Genomic DNA, 21,423 nt, shown 5'->3' on the forward strand with positions numbered 1-21,423 from the left:
TGTAGCCGCAACAATCAATTCCTCTTTAACAGAAAACGCAATCCAAAACTCAGTATAAATTTTGACCACACCACAATAGACTGACCAACTCCTCCATGAAGTCCCAGTTACCATTCAACATGTGTTTGAGCATAAGGTCTTTTCTGGATTTGCTGGAACCAATTCCCAGGTACAGACCTGTTATTAGCTACCTTCTGTCTGTTTAAATATAACGCTCTTCCCTGGTGACTAAATGTCTACAGAAACCTTTGATCAGTAGCCAACCTGCTATTAATTTCCAGATCTGGCATCCTAAATATCAGTTTGTTTTGGTCTGTTTTCTTCGTGATGCAAGCTGTTATGCACTGTCCAAAAGCCATCTTTAGATTACAGTTCCTAGTTCACCAACACCAAACCAAATTCTTTTTAAAAATGATAGAAAATTATGAAAAAAAAATCAGTGGGGGCTTTAACACTTCATTTGACAGTTCTGTGCTATAAAAGAACTGTCAGAATAGAAGTACAGCTACATTTTTTAAGGAGCCCTGTCCAAGATGTGGAACTCCCTTCCTTTTGTGGAGAAGGAGGACTACATTGGCACTCTGTTTGGGATTGCTACTTACTGGAAAATCCAGCCAAAGGGTTGCTTTGGAGAGCAGCTAGTGGTGATTATAGAGGGACCACAGCTGTCCTTGGCATCTCTGAATCCAGAGAGAGGAAACCAACCAGTATCCCTGTTATTTAACAGGGCTCAACAGGTCAATGATATAATGTTGCCTGAATGTTAGGAAGAGTTGTGATCGCCATCAAAAAAGATTGCCCCTTGAAGAACACTGGGAGAAATGGGATTGGAATAAAATCAAACTGGAGAAAGCTAAAATGGGGGAAGTTGGAATTCAGAATTCTGACTCAGTGTATAAATAGGTGAGTATTGAGGCAAGCATGTAATCCGTGTAAGTAATACAATACTGTAGCTACCCTTGAGGCTACAGTTGTATCAGTACACGATTGGTAAGCTGCGAAAGTTTAATTATTTATCAGTGTCATTCATGTCAATATTAAGAGTGTGACCAAAGGATGTAATTTGGTTCTGCACACTGGTGTTGTATGGGTTTATGTTATCCATTCCCAATTCACTTTTACAATATATTCTGAAATACAATTCTTAACCAATTAGCAATAGAATTTGAAAACAAAATAAGTTATTTTCATGAAATGAATCAAGTCGCAAAATTTAAATCACTTTTATTCTGGCTCTGATGACTCTGCAGACAGCCTGATGGCAACCGAGTGATTTTTAAAGGAAATTTTACATGGACTGCACAGAAGACAACATTGCCATTATAAATCTGTTTGTTGATCTATTGTTCTTTTGCAGGAAAGAAACATGGATTCCACTCTTTCCCCCCCCCCCCCCCCCCCCCCCCCCCCCCCCCAAACCACTTAGATGTAATAATGGTAAATTAATCGTGAATTAATATCATCCATTGACTGCTTCAACTAGCTAGTGTTTCAATGAAAACAGCAACAAAAAGCAATTATTTGTGTGCCATATCTTCATGAGATGCTCCTGTGTCTTGCAGCTTCTATGCAGTTGTGGAGGTCACGTCTGGGGCGTGTGATGTACTCCATGGCAAACTGCCTGCTGATGATGAAGGTACGTGGGTGGCTGTTAGCTGCAGAATTACCGTATGTACCTTATAATCTGAGCACTACTATTGACAGTGCAACCGTTTAATCAATTCCTGTCAGTGTAAATTGTAGGAGGTAGAAGAACTGGGGATGTATAGTGACTTGAAACCATACTCTCAGGATGAAGTCAGGATCTGTTTTCATGCATAAATATCTTGCTTTGAAATATACATGTTTTAAAATGAGAAAATGCATGGACCCAGTATTCAGCACCACAATAGATGATCGACGATGACTGATCCAGAGTCAATTGTGAGAAGTATATTGCCTGACCAAATGCGTAATTATTTACTGAAAAAATTAAATATTTTGGAGGTCGGGGACCATGGGAAGGGTATGGAAACACTTGCTGTTCAGATCATTTTTAAAGCCTTGGTTGAATTACTATATCTAGACCCCTTGGATGTATTTCAGTTTTAATTAATGAGCTTCTTTGTTTTTAGCTATACATAAGATATAAATGTTTATGGGATGCTATCTAATATTTTAAAGATAACCAGAGAAGAATAACAAAACATTTTATTTGTAAAACTAGATAAGCAAACATTGCTGACTAATTAGGTTTAGGAAAATAAAATCAATCTACTTTAGCACAGAAGAAATGGTTTCTCAGAACCCAGCAGTCCAATTATGCAGTTGAAAGGGCATGTTTTCTAAAGTGCCTCTTTGCCAGATTTCAGGTTTTCATATTAGAAATGCTACGAATGTGTACTGTGTCAGGCCACCCAGCTGTGGTATTCAGCATGAGAAATCAGTGGAGGTTTATATAGGTCAGTTTATTATGGTGCAGAATATCGCCCTCTGCTGTTTATAAAAGCATCACAACTGTCATTGTCACAATGAATTCATTTGGACTTTGTTTTAATATATTTCCCAATAGCAGTTACTGCACAGTGATCTGTGAGAATGATTCATGATGTCCACCTGTTTTTTTTTCCCCCATGAAACTCCAGCCCCTATTTGGAAGTCAGCACAGTTAGAGATCAAGACCAGATCTGTTCACTGAGCTTCATCCTGCATAATACGAGGCATTGGAGAATATTTACTCCATATATTTTTGGGAGCTTCTGTATTTGTCTGACTTTAGTAAAGTGAATTGGGAGAAACTCAGTAATCACAAAGGAACACTTTTGATATCATGACGTGAACACAAATGAACAGGACACTGGCAGCTGACTGGCTGCATCAGAAAAACTTTGTGCCTGAATTTTATTGTTATAAGTTTATTTGGAGGCTAAAAAGCAGCAGTTTAAGTCTTGATTAACAGGTATAAGCACCTTTATGATGTTGGGCTAACTTCTGAAACTTTGTAGGTGAATAATGGTCATGGAAATACTGTTGATTCTGTAGTTTTGTCCATAGTTTGAGGTCATAATGGCCACTGCTGAAGCAGATTTTGACATATCTGGAAAGGTTTTAATGCAATATGAAGCTTTGTTATTCATTTATCTTGATTCAGCTTATTACGCAAGTAATGTGATAATATTCAGTTGGAAGGTCAGAGTTTATATAAGCTTGTGGTGTCAACTAATCTTGGTCAGGATAGGACATTGACAGAGTTATCACAATTGTCTCTGCACTTGTAATTCCTGAATGGTTGAATAACTTAGTGAAACTTGTGTAGATTTGTATGCAAAGAATGGCTACTTAGATTACTGGTCTTGTGACTCTGGAATTGTGCATTATCAAGATGTTGAAACTTTTAGATGCAGACAGTTAATGTGATTATTGGCAGAAAAGAAATGATAGCTTTTCAGTCAAACTTAATACTGGACATTTCTCAAAGCAGTGCATCTGGTAATGCTTAAGGTCTTTGAGACACATTATACCGCCCCTATGCTAGTTAGTCTGAGATTAACTTAATCCCTAAAGAACTATCAGGATGAATAGAGCCCTGAGAAAACTGGAGTCAGAGTTGGGATGAAAAGTTTGTTTTGAGGTGACACTGGATAGGCTGGGTTTGTTTTCTTTGTAATAGTGGAGGCTAAGGAGGGATCTGATTGACATATACAAAATCGAGAGGCATTGTCAAGTAATCCCTTTCCCACAACAGACATGTCTAAGACCAGACGTGAGGACCAAATGATTTAGAGGAGATCTGAGAAAAACATGTTCACCCAGAGGGTGGTAGATTTATGGAACGTGCTGCCTGAGAGGATAGTGAGGCAGACATCCTTGCAACATTATAAGAAGCAGCTGGATGAATACTTAAAATGACAGGGGGCATAGTAGGCTATGTACCAAGTGCAGGTAAATGGGATTAGTGTAGTTTTGGTGTGGGCTGGTTGGTATCGACATGGAGGGCTGAAGGGTCAGTTTCTGCACTCTTTGATTATGAGAATCAGAGAAAACTCTGGTTCAAATCATAGCTAGCACAGAGGAAGATGATTGTAGCTGTTGACACAGCTGGTTCAGTTCCAGCACTGGCTGAAGTTACCATGAAGGTCTGTCTTTCTAAGCCTCTCCCCTTGCTTGAGGTGACTCTTGGGTTAAGCCAACATTAGTCATTGCACACTAATGTGGTCGAGGTGCCAGCTTTATCATTACAAGGATAAGATTCAGAAATATTTCATTGGCTGTGAAGAACATTGTGGCATGGGAAAATGCAAAGTAAATATAATTAATGCTGTTTATGGCTGTAATTTATGCATATCTATAAGCAGTTTAATCAACTACATAAGTATGTGATCATGTTGGGTGGTAGGATTGGTTTCAGGCAACATAACCGAATTAGGAATATTTCATGGAGGCATCTTAAAGGTGATAATGGTTGGGTACATCATTGCGTAACCATACACTGTACATGAAACTTTGATCACAAAATATCCATAATATAGATTATGGCACTATGAATTATAATGTGATTGAATTTAAGATTATTTTACCACAAGTGTGTGTTCACCAGAGCAGCGCATATAATTTCAGGAATGTAAGTTTCAGAGGTATAACGAATTGTGATATTCTACTGAGCAAGCTCCTTTTTGAGGCAAAAATTGAAATATTTTGTTTGCAAATTTTAATTTGGACATGTAATCCCCAAAGTATCTGGATTAAGCAGTTAAATTAGAAATAAAAAGGAAATTATGTTCAACCAGAAAGAACAAGTGGGAGTGTAATCTTTTTAAGTAGAATACAGTACATAGGTTAAATGTAATGTTGGGTCTGAAGACAGCCCTTGTGAACAAAGCAAAGGACCATAGAATTTGCAGCACAGAAGGAAGAAATTTGAGCCAAAGTTCATCAGTACTAATCTTCATCAGAAGCTGTATACTCTGATCTCAATCTATCATCCATGTTTTTCTTCATATCTTTGATTCCCATACACTTCAAGCAATACCCTTATTAAAGGATGTTATAGTGTATGCTCCTAACCATTTGTTTCAATTATTCCACGTCTAATAACCTGTGTATGTAGAACTTTTGGCTTCCCACGTCATTTTCTATTGAAATATTGAGTCAAGACCTCCTCTATCATCTTAGTAGGCAAAGCTATCCTGCACTATATTGAGTAGTTCACATTATTAAAGCTTTAAACAGAAGCTACTATTCAATCTTCCCATTAAATTTGAAACTAGGTATTTAATTTCAGATAGTTTCCACAAGTACCTTTTGTCTTGTGCTGCACTGATTTCCTCTTCAAATATGGTGTGTCTCAGTTCTGTTTCTACCTATCAAATTTCTCATTGTCTTTCCTTTTCTCCCATATTCCTAAAGGTGCTCACTACTTCTGGGCATAATTCTGTGGTTACACTCATGCACCATGCACAAATGGTCCTTTGTCTCATAAATATTGTTCATGCCAGGCTAGTTCAGGCTATTCTTTCAGTAAATTACAATGGGTTCCTTTTCACCATTTATTGCAGTTACGTAGAGATTAAAGTTGATATATTGTTTTTAAGATGTTAAACTGAGCAAGTTGGTAACTTTGTTTTCCCCCCTTCTATATCAGGATTATGTACTTGCAATTGAAATGTACCACTCAGTCATCCAGTACCAACCAGAACAAGAGCCTCAGCTTCTAAGTGGCATTGGAAGGCTACTTTTGCAGGTATGGTCAATGGAAGAAGTCACCATTGTTTTTATCCTTTAGCCTTGTTCATTGAAGCAATAACTTAGGGAATTTTGTAACACACTAATTGATATTCTGTGGCTAATACAGGGAAGTTGAGAACTATACCTTCTGAAAATGTTTTAAATTAATGTTCCTGAACGATGTAATGACAGTCAGCTGTAAAATAATTGAGAGAAGGTTGCTGTAAAACAGCATGTAAGTTAAAACATAAAAGGTAAGTTTAATTGCAGTTGTTTGAATTATGTAATTCGAGAAGGAAAAAAAAATCCAATGTGCTCAAAAAATACATGCCAAGTATATGACAATTCACTGACAGTGTAAGCAATACTACAAAGGCAGGCATGAATTAATTAATAATCTAACTGCACTTGCTGCCACTGAATAAATTCATACGCCAGCAGACAGCAGCAAATCAATAAATTAATACAGAAGCATGTAGATTTTACGACTCCATCTGTGCACTTGTTAACCTACATTTTGTTTTGATCCTTGCTTTTGGGCAGAGCAGAGAAAACTGAAAGTGAGGTGAATATCAGGCAGTTTATGCAGGCGATAGTAATGCAATTAGGGTGTGAGGTAAAGACGTGATGAGAGCTATTTTTGGATGTCAAATTGGGACCAATAGACAAAATGATTTGAGCAAGGTGACCGAGCAATTTTCAGTAGCATAGAAAGTGGAGTTTAAGGTAAATTTCTGTTCAGTTCTCTATAGGAAAGCTTGGAAGGTAGACGATAGTGAAAGATGGCAAAAGAGGCCCATTTTAAAAACAAAAGTCACTGAGGTAGAGAATGAAGATCAAGGGAAAAAGTAGATAAGCTGGAAAGATGAAAGGAGACCAGAGCAGGCTAGACCTTAAATTGATGACAGCAACCTTGTTTTGTTATTGTAAAGTTATAGAACTATCTCTCTCTCTCTGCTGCTAGTGTCATTCATTCTCTGCATATTTGATCTTGGAGTCTGTACATATCTCTATAATAATGTAATTCCCAAACTTTCGTATATATTTTTACCCTGTGTCAATTTCTCACATTCTATTCCAAATGAAAAAGAAGCGAACAAATTGCTGGTAATACTCAGCAGGTCAGGCAGCATATATAAACAGACACCAAGTGAACATTTCAGATAGAGATGACTTTTCATTAGAACAATCCAACTGTGTTGATTTCCCTTGATTTGTGACCTTTTAATCCCTCTGGGCTTATTCTTGTCCACCCATTTCGTTTGAAAATGTAGACGAAACTGTATTTTCTCCAACCCTTAATGTTAGCCTGCTCCCTGTCCCTCATCTTTTTTTTTGTGTAGCAGTATTATACTTGATCTCCTATGCAATTCTTTTCCTATTTCTGTTCTCTTTTGTCTCGTAGCCTTATGTTCCTCTGTGCTGATCTTGATGGTAATGTGTTATCCCTTCTCTTTCACTGTTTGGCATTACTTTTATTCATTTCTCCCTTTTACCCTCCCCATACTGACATCTACAGAGGAACCTCAATTATCTGAATGACACAGGCAGGGAATATTTTGTTTGGATAATCAAATGCCAGATAACAGTTTAGCCAAGCATGGGAACCTTGCGATCTTGTTTGGATAATCCAAAAATCGGTTTGTCACCTACCAGATAATCGAGGTTCCTCTGTATCTCTCACCTCTTCTCAACCAGTGCCATTTTTGGATTAAAGTCTATCTGTATCATATTTCTAGGGTCTGGTCACAATAGTGAACAGGCCTAGCAGGAAACTGTAGGTCACTGACAGAAATCTGTATAAATGACTTGGATGCAGGGAGAGAATGTAAGGTCATTACATTTGCAGAGAAGACAAACATGAGTCAAATTGTTAGTGAGGAAACATGGAGTTTACATAGAGGTTTGGATCGGGTAAGAGAGGACAAAATATTACCAACTGGAGTATAATCTGGGGAAAATGTGAAGTAATCCCGATTGACAGAGATGAGGAAAGCAGTATATTTAAGTTGTAAATCAATCTTGGTACAAAGGGGTCTGTGTGTTCTGGTGCATGAATCATGAAGGATTAGTATCCAGGTACAACTAATGAAGAAAGAGGCACAAGGATTGTTATTGTTTGTAACAAGGGGAATAGAAAAGGCGGCACGGTGGCACAGTGGTTAGCACTGCTGCCTCACAGCGCCAGGGACCTGGGTTCGATTCCCGCCTCAGGCGACTGACTGTGTGGAGTTTGCACGTTCTCCCCGTGTCTGCGTGGGTTTCCTCCGGGTGCTCCGGTTTCCTCCCACAGTCCAAAGATGTGCGGGTCAGGTGAATTGGCCATGCTAAATTGCCCGTAGTGTTAGGTAAGGGGTAAATGTAGGGGTATTGGGTGGGTTGCGCTTCGGCGGGTCGGTGTGGACTTGTTGGGCCGAAGGGCCTGTTTCCACACTGTAAGTAATCTAATCTAAAAAATTAAAGTCAGGATGCTTTGTTACAGTTGTGTAGGATGTTGTTGAGACCACATCTAGAGTACTGTTCACCTTTTTTTTTATGTTAGATTAGATTACTTAGTGTGGAAACAGGCCCTTCAGCCCAACAAGTCCACACTGACCCGCCGAAGCGCACCCACCCAGACCCATTCCCCTACATTTACCCCTGCACCGAACACTACAGGCAATTTAGCATGGCCAATTCACCTAACCTGCAAATTTTTGGATTGTGGGAGGAAACCAGAGCACCAGGAGGAAGCCCACGCAGACACAGGGAGAATTTGCAAACTCCACCCAGTCAGTCGCCTGAGGTGGGAATTGAACCCGGGTCTCTGGCACTGTGAGGCAGCAGTGCTAACCACTGTGCCACTGTAGAAAGGATACAATGCCATTAGAAGCAATTCAGCAAAAGTTAACCTAAGATAACACCATCATCCTAGGAACTAGTTATGAGAAATGGTTGGAAAGATTGTGCATGTATCCATTAGTGTTTAGAAGAAAGAAATGTGATCTTGAAATATCTAAGATTCTTGAGTGGACTTGACGAGCAGATGCTGAAAGGATGTACCCCTTTGTAGGAGAGACTGTGTAATTAAGTGGGTCTCCTTTACTGAAGAGATGAGAATTCTTTTCTGTTGGGTGATAATTGCCCACTGGAATTTGTCTGGAGAGGAGAGACGAGGTGTCATGTAGCAGAAATAAACTCAAAGTAAAATCAAACAAATTCAAAGCAATTGTTCTTTAATTTTTTAACTGCCACTTCCTAAATGGATGATGTGCCTTCTCAATCCTGTGTCTATATAATGTGTCGGTGGACCTGTTTATAAAAAGATTGTCATGTATCATTGAATCTTCCCAATCTTTGATAGATTGACAAGCCAGTATTGTTAGGTTGAAGCTTGGGCCTTCAGACAGTTTATTTAACAGCTAACAAGTAAATGGTAATCTAAGCAACATTCGGTACCATGGCCCAGAAATTCCTTGATTGACATTCTGCATTACTCCATTTCAAATTATACAAACTGTGGTGAAGTGTGTTTTATTTCACTTTGCATTGGTTGGATTGAAAATAGGGTTTTTCCTGAGTCGCAGGGCTATCTGGAGTATTTCTGATGCTGTTTTGGCTCAGACAATATTTAGGTATTATTAATGGCTTCTATATTTGAGCATTAGACATCTTGCAGATGCTACTGTGAGAGTTAATATCTGTATAGGAGTCCCTCCTGCAGTTGTTTGATGTTTGAGCAGTATGTATCCCACTTAGGTTTTCTGATTCATTCTACAACATGGTTTCCTGCAATTTTTTATGGCATGCTTCCAACACAGTGCCATGGATGCTTCGCTGCAACAGTGCACATCTCCCAGAAATTCTTGGATGATGCAATTCCACAATTTGCAAACCTCACCTATTCTTTATAATGCATAAAAAAGCAGCACTGGCTAGTTTGTCAACATTATTTAAATCTTGTGTGCTGAGGCCTCTGCTATGGAGTCAAGCTTTGGGACTACTGGCTTTGATCAATCGACATTGCGTAGGTAGACCAATAAAACTTGATAATTGGAAATCCCTCGTCACCAATCGGTCAAAAAAGCCTTCAGCCAATTATTGATTTTGTTTCTGTTCTTATAATTCTGGGGCATAGTTGTCAATCACAAATCAGCTTTGCTGTGTGCCAGTTCAATTTTCAATTACAGCTGGTTAACTTTATCATGCTAAAACTCACCTTAATTCCACAGGTTTAGTTAATACTTGCAGATTTCTCTCGGACTAGATGGCAAACTGAATATATTAGGCAGGCCAGTCATTTTGTGAACTATGATGTTTCAAGTCTTGTGTTGATACTAGTTACGTGTAATAAGTGCACTATGGCATTTTGATTCTCAATCGCTTTAGAAGCGTCACACTATGGAACCCTCACCTAAGAAAAATTATTTTTTTTTAATCAAATGGAACTAGCTAGTACCTCCAGGGCACTGAGCCACAATTGGAAAATAGAATGTGTAATTAGATCTTAGTTGGCTAGCACAGACACCATGGGTTGCATAGCTTCCTTCAACATCCACAAGACATAATAGCAAAGAGATTGCCAGAATTCTGTTGCTCCCAAGGTGGTGATAGTGTAAGATATTCAATTCATCCATGACAAGAGGCTTTTGCTTGCCATTTCCTTTTTATTCCATAGGATTGCTGATTCTCAAGATCAGAATGAAGAATCCCTCCTCCATTCTTGTGAGTTTGAAAGTGAACTTGGCTATTGGATTTTCTGCAACTTTTATTGATTGACCAATCTAGATCCAATATAGAGGAGACCAGCTGCTTCACATGATGTGCTGCAAATCAGTCTCTGAACCTATGACTATTAAATACCTGGTTTAACTCCGATTCAGTTGACCCCTTTCCCATCAAGAGCCTGGTCTAAATCTTTTCCTCCTGAGCCTGACGTGCCCTGTCAATAGACCTGGCACTCACGTCATCCTCAATATCCAACTCCCAGCACTCATTCTGTGCTGGTACATGACCTTGCACTGCTGAACCCAAGACTCCCTGCACTGTCGCTGGATCCAATGGATCTCTGACCCGTGCCGAACCTTAGATTTCCCACTCTCATACCCTGCACTACCATGCACAAATCCATCTGTGTCCTGGTACCCTACCCCCTCACTTGCTCTATTTCTGCTTCTGCAGCTGTCTGTGCAATACTGGATTTTTAGATTCCAGAATATAAAGCTGAGTATGGTTTGCCTTCCCATGACTCTTCAACACCTCGAGGGACCTGCGTTTCTGAAGAAGCCTTAATCAGAATCTCCTGTCAGACGTGCAGAGCTATTTTGTGGTGCAAAATAAAAGAGCAGAGCAACCGTCTAGGCAAGAAAATTCAATCCTTCAGTTTTAAACCAAGTTCTTTCTTTTTGCAATATGTTTTTAACCTTTGTGAACCTGTTTTTTGCACCTTCATGAACTGTGTTGCAATGAAGCACCTTTTACTCTAAGCCAACCAAGCATGTACTGGTACATATTAAAAACATAGGCACTTTAGTTTTAAACTAAAATTAGTAAAAGTAGTTTGTGAACTTGTTTTTGATTTCTTTTTGTTTAAAATATATATTTTTTCCCTGAAGAGATCACTTAAAACTATGAACATATACCTTAAATGTCTTGCATTTTCAGCAGCTGGGTTGATAAGAAACTGTTATGCCTAGAAGCATTCTTTTATCAACATGCTTCATCCTTGCAAGCACGCTGTATTCTGGTGCAGCTGTGAATACGAGAGTTATTGATCTCCATGTAGGAAGCTGTAACTAAATAATTTAGTGTTATTGCTTCTGCACAAAGCTAGGCTGCAGATTTATTGGATCAAAACAAAATTTTTAAAAGCCCCAAAACATTTCTACAATGCATCAGAGAAGCAAACACTGGCAAAAACACAATTATGCTGGTGTTTTTTTAAAATGGTGCCGTGAGTTGGAATGCTCTTGATTCACCGCTGAGGTCTGGCTTTGAATGTACCCCTGAATAATGAAAATCAGCTCCCTGACAGCTGTAAAGTTTCTAAGCAGAAATGGTTTAGGAAGTTTGAGTTCAGTTCCACAGCACCAAACTGCCAATAATTCTGCACTAAACAGACATTCATACACAGAGCAGCCATAGGAATGGCTGGTATGGGCAATAAAGAGATTGAGGTCACAAGCATACTTACGTTGCACTATGGTACATATTTGGAACAAGTTCCATTGATTTCCTCCTATTTCCAGCTTTTTAAAAAAATTCTTGATTATTAATTTGTTGCAACCGTGTTGTTGGTTTCTTTAGAGCACGGGGCGGAAAGAGAAGTGCATAATTTTTCATTATCCTTTTACAGTAATATCTGCTCATTACAAAAGGTTTTGGTGTTCTTGGGATTATGCTTATATAAGATGCATCATCATTAAGGCAACTGACAAATCCATGAATTACAAAATGATGGTTTAGTAATGTCTTTACTCAATCTCAATGAGTATTTGAAAGAACATCAGCTCGGAGTTTCTTACTAGTTTCACACCCTTCCACTGATAACCTCATGAAAGATATGGATAATTGATTGTCATTACTCTGCTTCACTACTTAATTGAGAGTTCATTTAAAATTTCTAACAATTCAGTTTTCTCACTGAGCTGGCTTAGACTGCTGAGTAACTGGAATTACAACAATTGAATTCATGAGTTCAAAATAAAATCGAACCTCTACCCTCCTTAGGTAAAAGCCAATAAATCATTTCTCTGTTATTATGGATTAGGTATGTTTGTGTGATGTAGCGTATGTTTGGATGATGATGCACAAACGTGACGGTGACAAAGCAAATGGGGGAAAATTAGTTTAGGCATCACATCAGAAACTCAAGAGTTGTTCAAATTTGGCCTCAAGCTTCTGCAGTATCACACTAGTAAGTTGCACATGCCTCTCAAGATAGGGTAGTGGTTTGGGTCTATTCTAAGAAGCAAGTGAATGCTCAAGGTGAAAGAGTAGTCGGCAGGTCAGCATTAAATGGTAGGAGCAGGCAGTGGTGCTGCTAATGTAGCCTGAGCACTTGAGCCCTGACTGGCTCCATGAAATGGAAGGTTTAAAAATTACCTTTTGCATTGGTAGCTTCCAGCAATCTCTTGAAGAGATGGCTGTGCTTATGGCCAACACCAATGCTAAGTAAAGAACAATATGTGCATGTGCAAAGTTGTGACATCACAGTATTTCTTTTTCTCTTAACGTAAGTTGCCGGCAAGCAAGGAATATTGCATTAAAACATTGATTTCATTATAAAACTGTTTGAATAGGATATTGTAAATGTCTGCCATCTAGCAATGGGCAAGTTAGTAATTAACCCATCAGTTTTGTGTTTTGGATAGTGCAGTACATAGGAAGATGGATATTTCGAGCCCTGTCAATCACTATCAATTTCTAACACCTGACCAAGGCATCAGATGTATCGCCTGAAATATTACATTTCTTAATGTGATCAAGATTCAGTTGACACCGTGGAAGTCATTTGCGCAGTTCATTCCACGCTCTCAGACACCAATCCTGCATTGGGCTGGTACGCTTTATTAAGAGCTCCTTTTTAAGTTACAGAGAAAAACATCTCCCTTTCTGACCACTTTCCAAGGCAAGGGTCCTTATTTTATCACTAGACCTCTCCTTTGAACAAGCAAGAACCTATCTATTTAAGACAGCCAGCAGAGATACTTGAATATCATACAAATCATTATATTGTGGGACATATTTTGGTTATCTGTGGACAGTTCACTGCCATTGAACTTGGAGAGCAGAATGATCAAAGAGGTAGCCGGGCTATTTTTCCATTATCATCTGATCAGTGGAATATTAAGGTCCACCAAAAGCAATTTTCAAGCAGTCTTGTACATGCCCAATTTCAGACAGGAAGCCCTTTACATGAATAAACCAATGTGGCAAAGTAGATGTGGATAGCTATTTGTACTGGGTAGTAAGTCACTGAACTGTCAAAATTTTTTAATCTCTCTGTATGTATGTGTGTTTTGTGAATTAAATTGTGTACTTTTAACATTTCTACCTTGTGTTTAGATTGGTGACATCAAAACAGCTGAGCAATATTTTCAAGAAGTTGAGCAAATTTCTCCAAAGTTAGGAAATGAATTGCAGCAGAATGTAATCATTCAGATGAACAGGTAAGTCCTACAAGGTATACTTTCATCTATGTAGATTCAAATTCACCCTACTGGGGAGCCATCATTTTATATTCCACACCCCTGTGTTAAGTATTTAGGACATGTGAAACAACTTCCTGTACTTCAACAAGAATTGCTGATGGCACAGTTCACAGGGTAAAAATCTACCTCTCGTGGAAAATGGCTTTGGCAGTCAGTGGCGAATGAGTGGCTTGTATTATTCATTATTACTGCATCTGGACCAGAACTTGTGTAAGCTATTTGTTTGTAAGCCCTGGTTATCGGAAGTATGATACAGGAATTAGAGGTTGATTAAATAAGTGAGGCAATTTTGAGTCTGCTGAACCAAGTGGATTGATTAATTTTTCCACATTATATAATCTAATCTCGCAAGTGAGTGTTAGACTATTCGAACCAATATAAAATTATGTACAGAAAACATCAGAAAGAGAAACAAGATGGTATTGTGAAAAATGAGACAAAACATGATTTTTATTTTGTTTTAAATGTGGAGGAATCTAATTAAAAGTTAATTTTCAGCACTACATAAGTTGTATGAGAGGAAATTATTCTAAGTACAAGCAGTCCCAGGTTGTGAATAGATCCAGTTCTTGAGTTCATTTGCAAGTTGATTTGTACGCAAGTTGGAACACAATGCAGGGCAATGTAAAGTAGCCATTTGTAAGTACATGAAATGTTTGTATGTTCGATCTTGAAAATGCCATCCCAATATAGGATTGCACCAATAAGTGTGAGGAGTTGTAAGTCAGATCTTTGTAATTTAAGAATCCCCATACACAAGAGGAAAAAAATGGATTCATGAGCTATAATTCTGGCATTTTTAACGGGCGAAAGCTGCAATTTCGCATCCTTTATTCATTGAATATTAGATCAGAATCTCAACAGTATGAAAACAGGCCCTTTGGCCCAACAAGTCCACACCAACCCTCCGAAGAGTAATTCACCCTGACCAATTCCCCTACCCTATATTTACTCCTGACTAATGCACCTGACACTAGGGGCAACTTAGCATGGCCAATTCACCTGGCCTGCGCATCCTTGGACTGTGGGAAGAAACCGGAGCACCCAGAGGGAACCCACACAGACACGGGGAGAATGTTCAAACTCCATACAGATATTCACCCGAGGCGGGAATCGAACCTAGGACCCTGGTGCCGTGAGGCAGCAGTGCTAATAGCTGAGCCACCATGCTGCCCCTGAAGGGTTTTTGAAGTTTGACGAATAATTCATCCCGCTGGAAGTCATTCAAAATTTGCAATTTGAGGAAACTTAGAAGGATTTGAAACTGCGCAGGGAAACCCCGATGGATTCTAATACATTGCCTTTGCCGCTCAGCCACGACTATGTATTGAACAATGATATGACAGCAGAGTCTGTGAAGTCACAAGAAGTGGAGAAACTACCTCTTGATTTCCACTCCTAACTAATGTAGATGCCAGAAGTTGCTGTCCAAAACTTTCAAAATGATGCTTGTTAACAGCCTTGCTGTTTTTACGACTGCAGAATCAGAGGCATTAATTTGCTGATCATTGGTAACCTGTCTATAGGTAACCATAGATAAGAGATTATAACGCAGCCTGGGGGTTCACAGAGGGAAGAGATGCATCCCACTGTCCTGAGTGGGACTTAATCAGTTGCTAACTGAGCTTGCTTGTCACAACCTTGATGGAGTTGATCATAACTAAAGCTTGTTGTTCTGGACCAGGCCAGACCCCCTCAAAGCATTTCAAGAAGGTAGCCCAGATCCTAACGTTGTTAGTAGTTTTAAGCAGGTGTAATGCAGATACTCCAGGAGTGATGCAGTTAGTCAAACCACTAGTCTTAAACAAAACAGAATTTATTTACAAGCTTACTGAATGAAACGCAATGAACAGAAAACAGAATACCGAATACTTATCCAATCTAAAAACCCAACAGACTATCCCAATGTAATGATGCTGTTCCAAATACTTGCAACAATCCCCATAAACACCCCTTGGCACAAAAGGTAAAATCAAACCCATGATCTTACATGATAGAGGTCAGAGGGAGAGTACCAGCCTGGACCGGCTTCTCCCCGTCCAGCAGCCTTTCTTCTCACTACCTGCTCAAATCAAACCAAACCAGAGACAAGCTGAACTGGGAGAACTAGCCACACCCCTTTCATTGTACAAGTTTTTTTTAAACATGAAAGCCTTCTGCCTCAGGCAGTCTCTGTTAGCTATTATCAAATTGGCCCTAAAACGCCTCACCTCAGACTTTTCAGTGTCTGTATCATTTACGACCTCTCAAAAAAAAACCAAGGACAGCATAACCTTGTTAAAAAGGAGTAGCTTGTCAGTTATTGTCTTCCACTATATCTCAATACCTCCTTAGCAAACTTGTTTGCTCATTCAATTGATTTATATATTTGATTGCAGTCCTGAGTGAAAGCAGTCTATTTTGTTTTCTGTAGTTATATTGTAATGTTAATGTACTTCTTGTTACATATTTCAGTTTTACTGGCTTTTTGTTCCATTTTTTTTAAACCCTCACTTGTAACAACACACACATGTGCAGTCAAGTTTGAAGATATTCAAAGTTTAAGTACATATTAACTAGAACTACAGTGTTGAAGATTTTATTCAAGTAATTCACTAAAATGCATCAAAATGGGGAGACCAGATAGTTTATTGGTATATATTGAATGATTCACTACAGTGAGGTAAAAATTATAGAATCCAATCTCAGTAGGCTGGGGCAGGCAGAGTCCAGACTGTTTGACACATCTCCAATCAATTTTTTGTGTGGAATAACATGGTAGTAGTGTATCAGTTGGCTGTCTGCATAGGCAAGGACTGTCTACAAATTAATGCAGGTCTTTGGTGCATAATTACAGAATTGTGCTCCCACAGACTAGAATGTTTTGAGGGGTTTTAGAAGCTGTCTCCAACATACTTTTGATGTGTGGTAGAAGTTTGTCTTTTGGTTGTTTAGGAGTTCTGAAGGAGCGGGATGGAAACCTGCAAAAGGCATTGGCTGGATTGATGGCCAAATGATGACGTAAACAACTTTTGGCTACCTACCCATCCCAGAGGAGTCAACTTTCCCTAAACCACATTTTTGCATCATCTTCCACTACCTTGTGTATTTTCTATTTTTGTACTCCAATTTAAAGCATGGTGACAGCTCAGATATGTACACCAGGACATGGCTACTGATAATCATTGGCATGTTTCAATTCCCAAAGGGTGTTTAAGTTTTAATGCATTTTTGTACTAAATTCTGCTCTACGTATTGATTTTCCATAGCATTTATATTGATTGTACGTAGCACTATATATGTTGAAAATAGTATACCGTGCACATGCACTCAAAAGTGAAGTGTATTTGGGAGTTGCAAAAAGTATCCAGCTATGATTTTATTCATATAACAACAATGAAAACTATGAAGTAACCCAGCTCCTCCCAGTCCCACCCTTCTGTGCACCTAGCAAACATGCTTGTTTGAGTATTTCACTTCTGTCTGGTTTAATTTGTTAGAGCATAGAGCAATACAGCACAGTATAGGCTCTTCGGCCTTCGATGTTGTGATGACCTTTTATCATTCACTAAGACCAAACTAACCTACCTTCCATGTGCCTATCCAAGAGTTGTTTAAATGTCCCTAATTATTTGACTGTTGTGACTTTCTTGCCTCTATTGCATCATATTGCATTAATAACAAAAAGCACTAAAGATTTTAATTTATTTTTAGGGCATTCCTCCATCTTGGTCAAAATAACTTTGCTGAAGCCCACAAATTTTTCACTGAAGTTACCAAATTGGACCCAAGCAATCCAGTGGTAAGAGTTGATGGTGTGCTGTTTAAAATTTTATCAATGTAGTAACTTCGTTCAGTAGTATTCAGTTACGTGTTTTGGCATTTTGAGATTATTTTTGCATGTTCCACAAAAAAGTCTGCTTTAGAAACTCAGCTACAAGTCCACAATGTTTGTGTAACAGGAAATGCTGTATCTTACATGAAGTGTTTTGAGTTAGTTTATTTGTTTGTATCTAAATTCCGAGCGCAGCACAGTGGCTAGTGGTTAGCACTGCTGCCTCACAGCACCAGGGTTTGATTACAGCATCGGGTGACTGTCTGTGTGGAGTTTGCATGTGCTCCGGTTTCATCCCACAGTCCAGGAATGTGCAGGTTAGGTGGCTTAGCCATACTGAATCGCCCATAATGATCAGAGATGTGTAGGTTGGATGGACTAGCTGTGGGGATTACAGGGGTAAGGCAGGGTTGGGTGGAATGCTTTTTGAGAGTTGATCAGGATTTGATGGACCAAATGGCCTGCTTCCACAATGTATGGATTCTATCATCTATGATATTTCAATTTCCAAATATATGCCTTTCAGTCAAAATGCCCTGCTGCAGATTGTGGATTAGATTAGATTAAATTGGATTCCCTCCAGTGTAGAAACAGGCCCTTCGGCCCAACTAGTCCACACCAACCCTCCGAAGAGTAACCCACCCAGACCCATTTCCCTACATTTACCCCTGATTAATGCACCTAACACTACGGACAATTTACCATGGCTAATTCACCTAACCTGCACATCTTTGGACTGTGGGAGAAAATCGGAGCACCCAGAGGTTGCTACCCTACCGCTGTAATCCCCACAGCTAATCCACCCAGAGGAAACCCACGCAGACACGGGGAGAATGTGCGAACTCCACACAGACAGTTGCCCGAGGCGGGAATTGAACCATGATCCCTGGCGCTGTGAGGCAGCAGTGCTAACCACTGAGCCACCATGCCACCCGTGTTTTTAAACAAAATCATTATCGGCCGATGGAACCAAAAGTACATAACTGAATTAAAATTGCGCCCAAAGATGGTGACCCTCGAGCTCCTTGGTATTCAACTGTGCATTTACCCAGTGCTAAACCTCAACTAACATGCCTGTCTTCAAGTTGAGAGTTCCTTCATTTCTGTTTATTGCCAAATATGCCTGCTCTTCTTTGGATCAAGTGCCACAAACTCCTCTTTCAACACACCACCCCACCTCAGGGAGGAAGAAAAATTCCCAAGTTTGTTTTTTTCCCCCCAACTGCCGCCTCCTATTCCTCTCGTGTTAGGCCGTTTTACCTTTTGGTGTTGGACAAATTGTCGCTTGTTACTTCAAGATCTCTGTACACAGTAAACTCCTGTTCCATTTATGCACGTTTCATACCCAAATTCCCCCAAATCCTCTTGGGCGTGATAAGTAATATCAGTCTGTTAATCATCTGGCTATATTGCACACTTTTTTGTCACTTTGGGAATCTGTCTTTCACTGAATTTATACTTGCAATAGCAGAAGAACCAGTAGAATTAACTTAAAATTATTAAAGTATTGCTCAACCCCCACCCTACCCCATTATTAGACTGAGATGTCCATTTCAGCAAATGGCTGCCGAAGCCATGAAAATTACAACATTTTAGAGAATTAAATGCTTTTTTAAAAAAATCCAATGGAATGTGGGAAGGGCAAAAGAATGTGAACCCTGTGTGAGGATAAAAGGCTTCATTCTTTGCTGAAATTATGAAACTAAAATCTGAGACTGTTCTAACAAAATAACTTTTGAGACTGAATGATAGAGCAAGTGATAGATGTTGCACCCAGCTGCGGCTGTGCTCATTAATTAAATCAATCATCAGGCATGTTCCTGTCATTTTCACACGTTGTTTTTCTTTAGGCGAATAATAATGCAGCCGTTTGCTTGTTGTACTTGGGAAAACTGAAGGACTCCCTCAGGCAGCTGGAAGGACTTGTACAGCAGGATCCCAAACACTACCTGCATGAAAGTGTTCTGTTTAACCTGACCACTATGTATGAGCTTGAATCATCTCGCAGTATGCAGAAAAAACAGAGTTTGCTGGAGTCGGTGGCTTCTCGTGAAGGAGATAGCTTTAATATTCAGTGTCTGAAGTTACTGTGAAACTGCTTTCTCTCCTGTTTGTTTTCAGCCATTGTAACTTTAAAGATGTAAATATGTAATTACAGGTATTTTAATTAACTGCAGCTCTATTGTCTATATTGCAAGTAAATGACCTATATATGAGATACCTTGCAACAACCAGCTTCTCTTTTTGGAGAGATAAGGAAACACTTAAGATTTCAAATCCCTGCTCCATTTTGTATTTGTTTGCTCCACCTCTGTGTCATATCACTGTGCATCCTGACAGTGCTGCTCCGAATTGGTTGTTAGAGGAACGAGAATAATGCTGTTATTTTAAATAAATCCAAAAATGTAAATCTCATTTATAATTGTCATTCATTGGTATTGTCTTTCCCTCACACACTTCTCCCTGTTTTACCTTGCTTGATGAGTGGGATTTTTAGAAGATCACAGTGGATTTGATGTTTTCAAGTAGGTTTAGATAATTGTGACGCACCTCTGGGGTAGGTGAGACTTGAACTCTAGCCCCCTAGTCTTGAGGTAAGGACACTATCACTGCACCACAAGCTCCTTGCAAGAGGTAGGTTTCTATGTTACACGAGAAACATGGACATCAGGACCAAGATTAATCAAGTTACAGGCCATTCATTGCTTAGTGGACAGTTCGAGCACTGCTTCATCCTTCTGAAAAGAGAATATCTATGCATCAACTCAACTTCAATCTATTCAATAAATAAGAGACAGCTTATGTGACAAATTAAAACGCATTTGAGATCTCAGATGATGAATGTTCACTTGGAGGAGCAATTAAAGCAACAGTCAACGATGTTAGAACCAATATCCAAATCCAATCTCGCAGGATTTATTTTAGGAAGGTTAATCTATTGTCCAGGGCAAAAAAAATTATTTGGTATCCTGATTAAGTTTGTTGTGAAATATCTAGAATCTCTGGAATTAGATAAAACAGGAGTGTCTCATCAGGATTAAGGGGTGTGCAATCAAAGAGACCATCTGATTGAGACAAACCAAGCAATAAAACAATTCTGGTTTATTTAGTAGTTTGATATGTCTTAAATATAGATTAATAGTCAAATTCTGACACCACTACCGACCTTTAAGAATGTTGAATCGGGACTGGTAGTGGCATCTATGTCAATCAGCTGAAAGTTGGTTGAATTGGTCTTAATTATTGAGCATGAAGCTAAACCAGCTAGTGAATCATCAAAGGTTTTATATCAGAGACAGGTTTTTGAAATCACATGGTCAGTAAGGAACTTGCAATCAGGAAATTAGAATGAGGCATAAGGACTGCAAGAACAATATGGGTAGAAGTGGAAATTTGATGCAATGGGCAAAAGCTGTATTAAGTAATGTTTGATGTAAACAGTTGACCGTACTAGTCAGATTTTATTAATAGTTGCAAAGTTTGTTATAATTGCTAAAAGATTTTAAAGCAGGAACAAGGTTAATTGATAAATAAAGACATGAGGCTGCTTCAACCCTGAGAATCCACATCCTGTGTCAGACGTGTCAGTTAGTGATTTGAGCTCCATGCTTCAATCAGTAGCTGGCTTTACTGCAGTGCATCGAAAAGGAATGAGTGACCAAGCAGTCAAAAAGGAAGAAAGTTAAGGTATCCCCTGCTATCCAACCACTGTTA

General features: G+C 39.1%; 1 protein-coding gene across 1 annotated transcript in view; it reads left to right on the top strand.

Moving 5' to 3' along the window:
- Positions 1 to 20,124, top strand: part of trappc12 (trafficking protein particle complex subunit 12) — a 68,245-nt gene extending 48,121 nt beyond the window's left edge. The window contains exons 9-13 of the mRNA XM_060853145.1: positions 1,563 to 1,636; positions 5,621 to 5,719; positions 13,750 to 13,853; positions 17,589 to 17,676; positions 19,560 to 20,124. Of these exons, the coding sequence (XP_060709128.1) occupies positions 1,563 to 1,636; positions 5,621 to 5,719; positions 13,750 to 13,853; positions 17,589 to 17,676; positions 19,560 to 19,802 (608 nt within the window). The 3' untranslated portion in view covers positions 19,803 to 20,124. The remainder of the gene's footprint in view (positions 1 to 1,562; positions 1,637 to 5,620; positions 5,720 to 13,749; positions 13,854 to 17,588; positions 17,677 to 19,559) is intronic.
- The last annotated feature ends 1,299 nt before the right edge of the window (positions 20,125 to 21,423 follow it).

The sequence above is a fragment of the Hemiscyllium ocellatum genome, chromosome 3, assembly GCF_020745735.1.
Source record: "Hemiscyllium ocellatum isolate sHemOce1 chromosome 3, sHemOce1.pat.X.cur, whole genome shotgun sequence".
Classification (NCBI taxonomy): Eukaryota; Metazoa; Chordata; class Chondrichthyes; order Orectolobiformes; family Hemiscylliidae; genus Hemiscyllium; species Hemiscyllium ocellatum.